We start from the raw sequence: 16,072 nt of genomic DNA, 5'->3' as shown, positions 1-16,072 counted from the left end.
GTTATTCAGGAGAGGAATAACTGCAGCCAGGAGAACGCACAGGATGTCTGATTACACCAACATGTCCAGGGCGGATCTTGGGACTCTGTGCAGTGCCAAGGGCATTGACATCAGCCATTCGCCAAACAGAGCGGAGATGAGAGAGGCGCTGAGGGAATGGCACCGACAGCATGGTACCCAGGTGGAGGAAACTGATGGCGGCAAGAGGACGCATTTGGGATAACGGTGGCAAAGTAAGCCCAGCCGGTTCCCAGCAACAACAGACAGGGTGGCATAAGCGGTCCATTCTGTCACAAGACCAATTAGTAACTGCATTCGCTTGTTCGAGTATTTTAATGTTAGACTGAGAAATACGATGCTCAGCTACCCTTCTTTTAACGTATACTTTATGTGGGATGTTTTAAGAGCATAATAAGTAGCATATAGGCAATTAAACTTTGTAGGAAATTGTGTGTCAGTTTGGTACTCAAGTCAAAGACGCCAAATGCACTCACATGGACGAAAGATTTAGTCATTTAGGGCCTGATTCATTATGGAGCGCAAAGCAAGCGCAATGTACTTTTTTTAAAAACACAAGTAAATCGGCTATATGCACGTCCATAACAAGATGCGGATGTGAAGATATGTGTGGTGATGAATATCGGTCTAGGTCACCTTTGTTGTATTAGACAGGACACTGTATATATCCAATACATATGTGGAATATAAACTCACAAAAGAACGCGCAGAACAAAACAACTATTCAATCAATGTCACCTGTTAATAATATAGTTATTAATGACAAAACATTTTATTTCATTTTTATGTCTACTGTACATAAAATACATTTTTACAGTTGCTCCTGATTGCAAACACATGTTCTAGCATGTATACTCAGCCGTCATCACTAGTAAACTTAGTAACACTTAGGGGTATATTTACTAGAGGGCGGGTTTGAAAAAGTGCAGATGTTGCCTATAGCAACCAATCAGATTCTAGCTGTCATTTTGCAGAATGTACTATAAAAATGACAACTAGAATCTGATTGGCAGCTATAGGCAACATCTCTACTTTTTCATACCCACAGTTTAGTAAATCTAGCCCTTAGATTAGACCTGTACCTGGAAAAAGAGACAAGACTGAAAAACAAGTACCTTAGAGATGCCCAGACCTTGAAACGGACGCTGCTGCATGCACTCTAGCTTGGCACGCCCTTACTGTACATTGACTATGGGCATACACCCGTTCCCCTCCCCGATCCACCCCTGAAAAGGTAGCCTGTAGTAAGTGTCCTTTGTGCTTGAAGGTAAATCGGACGCTGCTGTGTTCTGAGGGGCAGATTCAATTTGGCCACGTTAGTCTAGGATTAACACAGCGTTAGTACTTTTACATTTAATACAGTAATTTTAACCCGGATTTTTACTCGCGGCCCCGAGAGGTGAGAGCAAAAATCAGCATTAAAATTTACCATACTAACAGTAATAGTACGCAGGCTGCATCATTCCTAGAATAACTCGGCCAAATTGAATTGGCCCTGAGGCTTATAGTCAGGTTCTGTGCATGCACAGAGTAATTATGCGCATTATATGCAACAAATTGCGCTACTTAATGAATCAGGCCCTCAATTGCTACCTACTAATGTTATATGGTCATCATTTGTATGTTTATGTGTTAACAGCTACAAATAGGCATGAAAGACACAAAAGAAATTGGACATTCTGTACTGGATTAATGGCCCCAAGTAATTTTGTACAAAAGAAAGTTGCCTCTTCTGATTTTCCTTTGTTCCGGCCTAATTGTGCTTAACATAACAGTGTATAAAACCCAAATGAATGTTAATTGGCACTAGATACAAGAAGTACAGTACATCAGCAGTTACTCAACAAATTCCCCTCTTGTTTTTATAACAACACTAAAACAAATGACCAGTGTCAGTAAATCCATTGTTTTGATGTGTATTTTATGACCAATGTAAATCTCTGGAAGCCCCAAGGTACAAGATACATCATGCCAATTTATTTATCTCCAGTGAAAAGGAGAATTTAACAGTCAGGTTCTATCCTGTCGGTCTATGTTGCTGTAGCAATTGTATGTCAGTTTAGTGGCTGAAGCTGTTTTACTAGTTTGGGTTATTGAGCTCATATTATTATAAGGTCAAGAAAAAAAGATTAGTTAAGAACTTTCATTGTTATGTTGCTGCAGATCTCTGGCGTGTTTTCTTTAAACCGACAGCTTATATTCAAACCAATGTTCCAGAAAATTAACTTACCAGAGCATAATGAGCTACCGATTATAATTATGCGTGTTTAAAAAGTTGGCAAAAGAAACATTCCCAGCAATGATTACAGTGGTTCTTGTCTTTCGCTCTACTTAACTGTTCAATCACAAGTTACATGGAGCATGTAATAAACAATTTCAGCTAAATTAAACATATTTCACAAATGTCATGTGTTCATTATGTAGCTTTTTTTAAAAAAAAAACAAAAAAAAACAACAACACGTTCCTCTCATGTTGCTTTGTGGGGGTATGTGTGGAGGTGTGGGGGTATGTGTGGAGGTGTGTGTGGAGGTGTGGGGGTATGTGTGGAGGTGTGGCGGTGTGTGTGGAGGTGTGGCGGTGTGTGTGGAGGTGTGGGGGTATGTGTGGAGGTGTGGCAGAGTGGAGAAGAGTAGAGATGTGGAGGTGTGTGTGGGGATTATTGGATGTGTGTGGAGATGTGTGGAAGGTGTGTGTGGAAGGTGTGTGTGTGGAGGTGTGTGTTGAGGTGCGTATACATGTATATAGGTGAGGGGATGGGTTGAGTGCATCTATCTATCTTTATCGCTTTGAAGGTTCTCCTCTGTTCTATAACTCCTGACTTGTAAAAGTAAGCAAAATTATCCTATAGATAATAGTTGTCCCTAATTTCCAGGGATAGTCCCAGGATTTAAAGATTTGTCCCTTGAAATGTATTGGACATAGTTTTCGTTATTAAAAAAATACAATTGCTAATTTTCTGCACATTAAATGCAATTGTTACCATTTATTCTTATTCTCTGGGCCTTAAACATTCATTTTTTTTGGAGAGGAGTATAGAAAATGTACAGAATACATATTAAATGCGGTATACACAACATGATGGAAAATGTAGTGCTCCAAGGTCCACCAAGATGAATGTCACAGATGCCATGCAGAGGTGCACCAACTCAGCAGCACAGTGCTTCTAAAAACTATTTTAAAATGTTGGTTACTGTGCTGTACATGCTTAAAGCAATGAGAACACAACAGTCATGTTTAGTAATGTTTGCCTGGCAGGGCTTTATAATGGTATAAGCAAGTTTTGTTGACCCAGCTCATTGTAACTGTCACTTTCCTGGTTGCCGATAAGGGAATCTCTGGGCCATAGTGACCAATTCTAGTGTCATCTAGTGAATGGCAGTGAATCAATGTAATAATATTCCAGAGTCAGTCACACCTCCATCAGCATAACCATACCTGAATGTGCAAACACTACAAACACACTCCTATCACCTGGCTCTTTTCACCTTGGAGCTGTTCCCTCCGTTTTCTAAAGCCTTGTCTAAAGGTACACCGTATGTATATTTGGACGTCTGCAGCCTTAGATCCCATCCGAGTAGAGGTCTGTGGTCCCCATGTAAAAAAAAAATCTCACTCCATATTTTCAAATATATTTTCATTTGTTCTTAAAACCTGTTTACAATGTTTCAATGTTACTTTGTTACAAGTGTATTTCATACCTTTACTGCTGTTACAGTGGAACTATTTCCTATGTTGTGTTGAATCTCGTCCTCAATCCATTCATTGTAATGACCTCAGTTATAATGTGATAGTATTGTATTAAGGATGTAGTCATGGAAAAAAATAACTATTGCTGTTCACGGAAGCTGCTAACAGGGCAAATTGTAGACCCTCCAAGCCAGCGACCTGGGAGTTTCTCAGAGGTCTGTCATCTGCTTAAGGCTAGGTACACACTGAAGCATTTTCGTCCAATAATTGAGCATATCAGCCGACATACAACCGTTCTTTCGGAAGTCGGGTTAGTGTGTATAGTGACACGATGATCTAAAGTCGTACAAAAGTGACGTTTGGCGACTTTCTTGGTTGGCCGTACTGTTTAATATTTTACGATCAATCCACCTAATGATCATGTAGTGTATATAATTTTCCAATCTATCCACGACCAAGTGCCAATAGTTCTGTGAGCTGCGACTCCTTTGGGGGCATTTGTATGTTAATTTCTGATGCATGCACCAGTCTTACATGATGTGGTGTCCGTACGTCACTCCTTTTGTAATTAGGTGCTTCTTAGTAAAAAATATTTTATTTTGCAGTTGAGAACGAACATACAATGTACACGTGCTAGCAAATGTATGAAGAAAACGTGTTGCCTTTACCTTTTTTATGAGGTTTGGGGTGGTTACTATTAAACATGCTCTGCCCCTTATTTAAATTTCTTGGGGATATCGTTACATAGTCATTTAAGTGTGTACAAATATCTAATCTTTGCTCATTACAATATGGTGCTGAAAAGTTGCTTCCCGGACGGTCTGTCTTTCGTTAATTGTCCAAAACGTGACTAGTGTGTACGCATTAATCGTCCGAGTGATTGGACCTTCGGTCGAAGGGAAAGTCGTTGTAGATAACACGTTGGTCGGAAAATTCTTCAGTGTGTACCTAGCCTTAGCTGAACAGAAAGAGAGGACAAACATACAGGTAAACAATGCGATTCTATTAACCAAAGAAACAAAGACATTATTCACTCAGTGAAACCTTATAATACAAATACTTTTGTGTCAGCTGTGTCTGTAGAAAGTAACAATTTGTCATCACCAACAACAATCAAATGATTCTGCTGCTGATTAAATGGTTGTCAATATTGTTATTTTGTTATTTGTTATTATTTGTTATTTGTTATTATTATTTTGGTATTTGTTATGTTTGTTTTTCAATATTTCTACTACATGTATATAAATGCGCCTCCCCAAATTAAATGCGCCTGGATGGTTAAATAGAAGCCATCCCATACTGGCACCTCCTGAGTAGCTGTAAATAATGACTGGGGAGAAGGACTCTGCAGCCACTTGCTGACCAGGGAACAATCCAGTAGATGTGTCCTCTTGAAGAATTGAATCTTTTCTAAATATCTTGTCACATAAAACAAGTCTTGGTTTTGCATGATGGTGCAAATCACTCAGACCCCAATTAGCTAGTAATGCGCTGATACAGCTTTCCCTTCCCCATAGGAAGAAGTCTGTAGTTGTATCCACCTTCATGTCTAGATCCATGCCCGTCAAATAAAAATGAGTGAATTTGTTAAAAAATAGACATAGGGTGTCACATTACTTCTTAGGGATTTTTTTGTTTTTGCTTCTTTACGGTCATCCCAATCAAATACCACTTCTTCGGCACTGATATAAATGGTTTAATAGATCCTTGGTCTACCTGACTTGTGAAACTTTCCTTTCCAGTTCTAAAATAAAAATACATTGCTTTTAAACTGTATTTAATTCTAAAGTCAATTCATTAAACGTTGCTCTTCCTATCAATTTAGGCTTTATATTAGCGGACTAATCACATCATTGGTTACTGAAGTGCTTGTTTGTTTGTTTATCTGGTTTCTTATTTTCATTTGACTGGTGGTGCACAGTGTATAATGAGTTAGTGACTCCTTTCCACAAATCTTCCCTCTACCCATAGATTTTCTAGTGGTGCAAAAGTTCTTTTGCATTTTATATTATTCCTTTTTTTATTTTTTTATCTTTTTATTTATAACAACAACAGAATACAAAAGTCAAACAGCAAAAACATGGTCAGCGATCACAAAACTAAAAGACTAATCATCTTACAATATGCAAAATCATAGGGGCCCATTCATTTCTGCATGATGTCCAACTGCATACATATCTAGGTAGTACAGTAATCCAACAAAGCAAATTTTCCTGCGCACCTCTGTGGAGTGTGAAGAATAATCTGTGATATTGCATCGCCATGAAGTGCCTCGATTACCATTCTGGAGGCACACCCTAACACATTGTGAGTATTGAATCGGCATCATAATTTGGTACTGCCGTCCCCGTCCTGCGCATGCACAGGATCCAGTCAAGCAGCAGTTGATCTTAATACACAAACAACAGCAAGCAGTGAAATCTGCAGGAACAGGTAAGAGGTAACAGAACAACCTGCCAACTGTCCTGGAACTCAAAGGACAGTCCTGATTTTGGGTGACTGCTCAGTCAGGACTTTGCCCCCACTGCAGGCACAGTTGGGAGTTATGTCCCACTTCACATTTCTGTGCTCCTGAATGGTGAGCTTTGTGTACCTAAGAGTAGTGCACGCAGCATCGTCCATGTGTTTCAGGTGGGTAGGAAGAGGTTGGAGAGCGGCCTTCCATTGCTAAAAACATGGCCACACCCCACAGACACTGTGCCACAACCAAAGAAGAATCACTGTGAGGTTATCGGGGCAGATATTCTTTTTTTGCTTTCACATCAACTAGAGGCTGGCCGCACCTCTCTGGTGGCTTTCACACACCTTCAGTGGTGGAGTATTTTGGAGGCCCGTATGATTGCATACCCCCTGGTGGGTCCTTCATGCCCCAGTCCGACACTGCGCATAGACATATGCCTGAGGCCCAAAAGGGACTGCACTACACATGCGCTGGCCCCCACTCATGCTCAGAAGAGCAGGGGCCTGGGAATGATAGACAAGCATGACTGGGTCCCCCTCACCTCTGGGCCCCATAGCAGTCACAGTAATGTTTTAGTACAATAGGATCCCTATAACTAGAGTTGGTAACATTTTTAAAACTGTTACTCAGAATATTTAATACGTATTTGACTGCAGAATGTCACATGTTCCACCAGTGGAATTTGGCCATAAGTGTTCAAAGTTCTACCCCAGCTACACCACACAGCACAGCACAATGAATTGACAGTTATGGGCACAGTTCTATCCATCGCCTAAATATCCAACAAAATGTGAATTAACAAATACAGTGCGGAATGGCATTGGATGGAATGACGCATAAGTGGCGCTATGTATCACCTGTTCTGCTGCAAATCATGATTTGCATGAAACGATGACGCAAAGTTGCTCATCTCTACCTATATCTACTTTCTACAAAAGAACATTTCCTTATGAAGTGTAACTAAAGGGAATTGAAAGAATGTGCTTAAGTCAGAAAATAAATGTAAATGCATAAACTGAAAGGTTTAATGTGTTTATTTTATACTCAGCTGGAAATGATGCTTACAGAGTAATTTTATGTTTCCTTTTACAATTTAAAAGGACTGCGGAAATTGGGCAATTACAACACTAGGAACAGCAAATAATGTTTTCGTAGCGTTATAGATAGAACAAATGTGTATCTAAATATGCGTGGGCACATCTGTAAGTAGAAGAGGGGATATAATAACTTAGAGAAATGTGCAGCAAAGCAATCTAGTATATATATATATATATATATATATATATATATATATACATTCTTTTGTGACAGATTGACATAATTGACATGCCAACCTTTCAATAATGGATTTAAGGTGAATGAGGTACTTAAGTGACATTAAGATGTAAGTCTATCAAACAAGAGTACATTGTGAGTTTTAGATATCAGGGTAAGCACTGAGCTGAAGAACTCTTCAGAAATAGTACAAATGTGCCTTTATTATCTTTATTGAGACAAATTGAAGTATCATCATACTGCATATGTTTATGCGACACTTCAGATTGTAGGGTACTGATTGGGTTTCAGCCCAGGACCTTTGATCTTTAGTCTGTAGACTATTGGTAGTCCTTTTTCCATGACAGACCTCTGGGTGTATAAAAGGACTGTTAGTATACTGGAGGATGCTAGAGGATTTTGTGTGATGTTCCTGTATCCAGGTCTTCTTTGGATCTGAACTTACTTATTGTCTTGGGGGTATATTTACTAAACTGTGGGTTCGAAAAAGTGGAGATGTTGTCTATAGCAACCAATCAAATTCTAGCGATCATTTTGTAGAATGTACTAAATAAATGATAACTAGAATCTGTTTGGTTGCTATAGGCAACATCTCTACTTTTTCAAACCGTTTAGTAAATATATCCCAAGATCTTTTAAGCTTTAGAGGTATCACTTCCCTAGTTTTTGAACCAATGGATTTATTGGAAGTCTGCAAATATAGCTTGCATTTTCCTAAGTGAGACCAAAAGAACAATTTTAGTTATTTCTGGAACAATTTACTAAACTCTATTCCAAATGTAAATTAGATTTGAAGTTTGTGTATTTGAGTGTCTTTCATCTTTATATCTTGATTGGGTACTTTAATGTAAAATGTACAAATAACTATTGCACTCAATATTGATAATAACCAAATAAAAATAAACAGTGCCAAAAAATTGTCCCCCCAACCTCCACAGCACATAGAGAAATAACCTTAATTATGGGTACTGTACATTGTATTTTAAGCTATCCCCCACCAACTGTGAAATTTTTGAACATGTGAAAAAAAGAGACTCAGATACAGTAGCCTCATGCCAACACACCAATGATTCATCTCCCCTGTGCCAACATCTTCTTTGGTAACTCAGAATATTCATTATACCAATCTCTCTATATAGAACGCTGATCTCTATGTGATCTCTATGTGCCTGTGTGCACATAGTCTACAATGGTTTAGGTTAAGCTGACATCATATGGGAGATATGATGCAATAAATAAGCAAAACAGAGTTATCGACTCAGCAATTGTTTTGAATTCAGGGGTCTGGATGTGGGTAAACTTTGGGGCTCCTGCACACATGTGAGTGCTCTATCGCGTATTACTGTGTCATCCATGTTTTCCCCAAAATGCGGCTAACAGTTGCCGTCTTGCTCATTGGCTCCTGTTTTCCAACATGCGCTGTCATTGCTGCTACTTTCCTTCAATATATAGATAATCATTACTGTATATTTCAGTGAATGTTCTAATGAATCATTTTGTAAAGGTTACAACTGATAAAATATTACAGCTGGTATGAGCAAAGTGGCATGCTGAATATGACTAGGCCTTTTAATTCTGAAGATAATTGAAGAGAGTTTTCCTGTCCAGACTTATTCATTTGGAGCCGTGTGCTGCAGTCTTCTGTTAAGTTTTAGCTTTGCATGAAATGGAGATAGAATTATGATAAATATTGTCCTCCTGCAGCTGTAGTGTATGACTAACTATGGCGCAGGACATGAGCGTTCTCAGACATGGTGGCTCATTGTCAGCCCTGCTTCAGCATTTAATCACGCACTTAGTACTAATAAGCAGATGATATGCATGATTTGTACATATAGAAGAAATAATCACGGATTCCTATAAACAGATGCATCATGAGCTTTCTGGTGTTCCGCAGTATAACACAGAAAGATTTTGAACATTTAAAGCCATCAACACCATCATTGTTTTTTTCCATTTATTAGTTTGCTCAATAAATTTTGTTTTCTGGTTAAAATTCATGTCCTATAATACACACCAATTAAGCTCCTGTAAATTAATTATTGGAAGACATTTAGGAATGTTGTTCTACAGGTAACAGTGAAGATATGTGGTGTTGCCTGTAACAACCAATCAGAGGTGTGCTTTCATTTTCTTTCCTGTACTAGAAAAATGACAGAATATGATATATTGGTTGCTATTGGTAGTGCCTCCTTTTCTTACATTGTAAGAGATGTGCCTCATTTTGGTCTATTCTTTGTACACGAATGCACAGTAGAAATGAATAGTCTAATTCTTAGGAGGATCGATGATCCCAGTCTCCTTTTCATTCCACTTTTGTTTATGCATATCTCCCAACTGTCCTGATTTTTGGCAGGACATCCCAATTGGCGGGCTGCAAAAAGGGTGGGGTTTAACCAGAAATGGGTGGTTGTTGTTTTTTGTTTTTTTTTAAAAAAAGCACATTTGTGGGAGGAGCTTGCGTAGAACTGGGGTGGTGATTATTCTGTCCCGATTTCATAATTCTAAATGTCGGGAGGTATGTTTATGTCCTGTTTGCACTAGTAATATGGAAAGTATATAAGGCATATGACACACATATTTAAAATAAAGTACTGCTGGAGCAACCACAGTATTTTCATAGGGGGTTTCCACCTTTGCCTTTGTCATGAAAGTATTTACATCATACTTGCCAACTTTTCCTCATTGGCTTCAGGGAGATCCCAGGGGAGGTGGGTGTGTGGGGGCGGGGCTTGACAAATCTCATCCTTTTGGACCTGCTCCCTAAGCGATTGTCACAATTTTGGCCAATTACAGCAGGGGGCAGGGCTAAGATGACACAATATTTGCGTCATTAAGCCCCACCCCCAACTTATCTATTGTGGGTGCGAGAATCGGGAGGTTGTCCTGCTCTCACAGGAGCCCTGGAGGTCTCCCAGAAATGCGGGAGTCTCCTGGACATTCCGGGAGAGTAGGCAACTATGCGTTAAAGAAAAGCAGCTAATGAATCTCTAGAGACTGAAGTGTCATTTACATTTCTGTCCCCATTACTGAAGTCATGTTGTCTTACATGTCAGTCTTTGATTAAATCTTGGTCTCCGTGAAAATGGCCATCTCCATATGCATCAATACATAGACATATGACACAATTTCTGAACTGTGTCATCATGCCAAAGATGGCAAAGCCAACCAGGTCTTCTACTGGCTCAGTATCAGGGAGAATGCCAGACTCTTCAGGGAGTGAGGGAGATCACCCCTATTTCAGGGAGTCTCCCTGACATTCAGCGATAGTTGGCAAGTATGATTTACATTAGATGTATAACATTGCCTAAATTAGTGATTAATCCTCTTATGCACCTCTATGACAGGTTTTCAACACCTCTTTTCCATGTGATGGGGAAAAAAATGACCATATAATTACTGAAGTATATTCATTTATACTAAGTAACCCTTTTTGTGTGTAAATGTATTCAGAGTACCCCCAATGTAAGTAAGTGTATACCATGACACTTCTTATGTATTTAAATGTTTTAAAAAGACCTCACATTTTTTGTATTGTTTTATTTCTTACTAATAAATGTAATCGTATTTTGAGTTGCACTTAACAGACTGAAGTTTCCCATTAATATATCTGGTTAAAAGGGACACCTCAGATACAAATTATCACCAAGCATATTTCTCCACACAGTTACAGATAGAACAAAGCATTAGCATCGAAATAGAATCATAGAGAAGGTGAATGCTCTTTTACGGATCAGACTTGGGAGTCAGTGGAGGAGTCTATACAGGAAAAACATGAGAGAATCTAGAAGGAAAAGAGGGACATTTGTGTTTCCCTCCAATAGTGGGAAAGTAGGGACATTCTATGTAGATTCACCTAATATGGTCATTGGTGGGATATGGTGACACGTCTGAAAACTATGGCTTTGGGGTATGATGTGTACACCAAAGGGACCATGTAGATATTAAATCAAGGTGACACTTCTTGATGTAAGCATTAGTGTAAAATAGGTCACTTCAACTACACCATCCCTGTAATGTGTATTTAGTGGTGATATGCTGCCACCTAGAGTATGTGCTAGGTACAACAAACCCAATTTAGGGTTATATATGTCAAGAACTTAATTTTGTTATCAATTTGCTATTTTTTTGACTATTTAAAGTACATAACCTAATTGTTAATATCATCATGTCTCAAAAAGCATTAGCTGAGAAATACAGAAAAATACCTTAGTTATTAACTGAGAACTTTTATGTTGTCAAGGTTACACAAGTGCACATTTTCAGTGTTGTTCCTTGTTCATTTAAATCCCATGTGAATAGGTATTTAAGCACAAAAACCCTATAGTGGTGAAGAAATGCACTTGTATATTTGGTATGGTTTACATTCCAAGAATTCATGTGATCGTTTAGACTACAACATTTTGGTAGGAGAGAGTGTTTTGTATAAAATAGTGCTGATCACCTCTTCTATACTGTTATATACAGCACTCTCATTCTCTACATCGCACCTTTGCTAACTTGACTTCGGTACATGTCACTGTTTCCCTGTTTGTCTATGTGTAGACGAGCTTGCCCTCAGACCTTTGTCTTCTGCTTACAACTTGCGCATTCAGAAATTTGCCAATATTTCTGTTATGAAATATTCACATAATGTGTTTTTTGTTAAATTACTTTACAAAATACAAAGCAATATTTATAAATCCAGCATGAATAATGAAATTGTGTGTGCGGTCCGACCTATCAAGAAAGTTGAAAATAAGTGCAACATTTTAAGCATACAGCAATGTATTGTACAAATGTTATGCAAACCTGGAAACAAAACCCTGTAACGCTTTATTCAGCAAACACCTCAGAAGCGCTGCTGAAATTTTCAGCGCAAACATCAAAGTTACATCAGTGGTAGACTGGGGAGGGCTGGCAAATTTTGGCCCAGGGGGCAAGATTCGATTCAGCAGCCTATTTTAAAGGGCAAAACATGCAGGTGGCCCAGTGACCCAGCCCAAGGTAGCCCACTATGGGACCGGCCCGGGGGGCAGATGCCGCCCTGCCCCCCCAGGCCAGCCTGCCCCTGGTGGTAGAAGTGGGATTGTTAACGACGGTATGCCATACCGCCACTTCTACTGCCTTCACTGTAAAACTATCAAATTCCATTCACTTACATTCCCATTACATTTTTCATACTGCCACTTCTAAATTTCAGCTTTGACCACTGAGTTACAGTAAAAAAAAAGCAGAGTAGAGCACACAGGTCTTGACGTCACTGGTATCACTTCAGCGCAAACATCTCAAGGCCAGAAAAAAACCCACACAAACACAATGAAAAATATGCAGTAAAAAAAAACACCTTGATAATCTCTGCAGCATTTTATCTGTGTGGTGATTTTGTAACTGCTGCTCACAGTATTATTTTTTTTTAACCACTTTTAACCACCAAAAACAGAAGTCACTGGTGCTGAAGTGTATTGTAGCAAAGCGGTAAAGATGTCTATATTCTCTCTCAGCCATATCTCTGGCTTGTGATAGAAAATAATAAAAAGGAGACATTTCTGAAAACTGTTCTAAAGGTAACTGCTTTCAAATTCTAACCAGTTTTCAGAAATGTCCCCCAATAGCATACATCTTAAGTCAGGTCTGTCTTTAAAATATATGGCTTCACAATATTTAACCCATGTCAGAATAGATATAATTAGGTACTGTTTCTACAACAAAGCATGTAAACATTTCAGGGAGATTCAATCAGAAAATTATATGCGTGATGTGTCTCCGGAAAGGCTGGCATGCATTTTGTTTAGTTAAATATCCACTTATTTTTGCTTGCCCCCCCCCCCCATAGAACTGCGAGCAACAGTCAGCTGATATGTTTACTCTACCAGCGGTGAAAATGCGCAACCGCGTTGTTCCCAGAAATATCGCGGCAAATGGAATCTCCAGCTTTGTGTTATTAATACTAGAACCAAATATGTTAGGATAATAGTACTAAATAAATATATATATATATATATATATATATATATATATATATATATATGTATGTATCACCAATCTCACCCATAAGGGCTGGAAATATATCACATGTATTTTTGAGCACAGTCAGATATGAAGACAGGGAAAATATAGCTATAAGGTAGCTGGACAATATAATGTAGAGTGTTATAATAATTATGGGCAGGGACTTTCTGTAGTTATCACTGCAGTTATCACTTTAACGTTCATGCTGATTTAATTAATTATTAATTTAATGCAATGTGTCTATTGCACACTTAGGTCAACTTGACATTGTTTCTATGGCTGAAACAACCATGACGCCAGATGAAATTGAACTTGAAATGACTAAAATTCAGCGGCTTCGGGAAGTCTTGGTGAGAAGAGAATCAGAGCTCAGGTTCATGTGAGTATTTTTTATTATTATTATTATTATTGGCAACATTGTAGGACAATTAGTAAAAACTGTGTAAATAAAGGAAGGAATAACAAACATACATAACGTACATAATAAAAAGCAAGGTCATTATATTGCATTTATTGCACACATGAACAAAAATGACATAATGGAGAACACTAAATTCACAAATATAGATGTACAAGTTCCCATGTCTTGATAGATGTTTGAGCTAAATTGCTCCATCATAAAACACAGGCATTATAGCAAAGGTTGTGTTATAAACGGGTGACACATAATAGAGTTAATTATATTTAATGTACTTTTATGTAGAAAATACACCTGACGAGTGAGTTATAAATAAAGAAATCCCTGTACTTTAATTTTCTTTAGAGTAGAGAAAAAGCTTTTCTTCTCTGTTATCAACAATGTTATACTCAGAGAATTGCATTGGCAGCATCCATTAATAGATTTAATACCAGGATGTCTGGGGGGCACAGAAAAAGTATTCTCCCACATCACAAAATCATCTCAAACATTTTTGGTTGTGATCAGCTTTAGAAATGTTGCACATATACATGTGAAAGTTACCGGTAGTTGTAAGACTTTTCTTTAAGACATCTTGTATTCACTTTTGATTTACTTTAACTACTTCCCCAATTGTAAAGTGCTACGGAATTTCCTGGCGCTATATAAATAATTGCTGATGATGATGATTAGCTCCTTTAAATTTCTTATAGGCTCCACCATTATTATCGGCACCCAGCAGAGGCTTAACTAGAAATAATAGCGTCTGGGACAAGAAAGACAACTAATTTGTTCCTTGCCCACAAGTTTAACCAAATTGGCCTGATATATTAATTTCCTTGTGCCCCCTTTAGCATTGTGCCCTGGGCGGTTGCCCCTCTTACATAACCCTCTTTACAGCCCTGGCATCCATCATGGATGCTAATAAACGTGGTTAGTACTTTATAGTGGTTATACATTGAATTTAAAGATCATTTGTATTTGGAAGTTGGTGTGATACCTTCTTATATAAGTAATGTTATCTGTTTGTTGTGTTGCTTTTTACTACCAGTGCAGGTACAGCTTGTGAAATTAATATTTTTATGGTACAGTATTAAATTTATAGCCTGATGTTTACAAGCTTGTATAACTGCGGATGTCAGCAGTCAGCTGTGTTACTGATGCGCTTGCACATCCACTCTTATAGCCACAGTAATTATTCAGAGCTACCTCATGAATTGCAAATATATTTATCACACAAACCTTTATGATTTTGTGGAAACCAAACGTGTTGGGATAAAAAAACATCTAAGTACATGTCCTTTGTTCAGACGCTAATATTTACATCTCTTTAAAGCATAAAGCTGTAGATGATAAATGTTCCATTCAAAGCAGATTCTTTTGTCATTCAAAGTGACAGTATATTTAACATTGCTATCAGCCTTTATGTAAATGAAAGGAAGAATTCAGATTGCTTAAAAAACGCAGACAAAACAATACTCAAAATATGACAAAAATCATTATTGATTCTTATGTCTATTATTGATAGCTATTTCTAGAGATTTTACAAAGCTGTCTGTTTGTACTGAAAAAACAAGCACCTCCTACATAGCAATGAAATGTTAATGCTTACAGACGTTGCCCAGTCAAATTAGTACTGGCCTGCTGAAATCAGGACATTTGGGAGGTATGTGTTTCGTAGGAACACCGAGGGGGGGGGGGGGGATTCCTAGTGCCTGGAAACCCCCCCTCCAAGCCTGGGGCACTGTATAATTGAAGTGACTGGACCCTGCCCCTGCTTCACACAGCTCTGCTTGAAAAGGGAGAACTGTGTGCACCTAACAGTAGTGCATGCAGCATTGGCCATGTATATTATGGGGATAAGTAGATTTGTAGAGCAGCCAAGCACTGTCTAATATTATAGCCATGCCCCCATGCATAGCTTTAACCAAGGGAAACCAATGTACATAAGGATCAGAATGGAACTAAACCGATGAGATGCGTGATAAGTGGGGGACGAAGCCGAGGTCGAAGGATTAGAGAAGGTAGAATAGTGATGTACAATCCAACAACGTAAGACTTCTTCAAAGCACAAGCAGAGAGACCCTAAACAAATTTTTGCTCCTGCAAAGGTGTGTTACAACTGAGGGACATAAAGGCTACAAACGGGTGAGATAAGTTTTCTGATTGACTTGTCATTTTCACTGAAGGGCTGATTGCAGAGTAAAGAAAGCTGTGTAGTAGTCCAGATAAGGTGACTATC

General features: G+C 38.5%; 1 protein-coding gene across 1 annotated transcript in view; it reads left to right on the top strand.

Annotated features, from left to right (window-relative positions):
• The window catches only part of BMERB1 (bMERB domain containing 1), a 162,387-nt gene that overhangs the window by 100,240 nt on the left and 46,075 nt on the right, over positions 1-16,072 (top strand). Inside the window, exon 2 of the mRNA XM_075179772.1 lies at positions 13,689-13,812. Coding sequence (XP_075035873.1) covers positions 13,689-13,812 — 124 coding nt within the window. The remainder of the gene's footprint in view (positions 1-13,688; positions 13,813-16,072) is intronic.

This window comes from Mixophyes fleayi, chromosome 7, assembly GCF_038048845.1.
Source record: "Mixophyes fleayi isolate aMixFle1 chromosome 7, aMixFle1.hap1, whole genome shotgun sequence".
NCBI classification, from domain to species: Eukaryota; Metazoa; Chordata; class Amphibia; order Anura; family Limnodynastidae; genus Mixophyes; species Mixophyes fleayi.
Note: the sequence above shows the minus strand (reverse complement) of the source record. Positions and strands in the feature narration are given on the sequence as shown.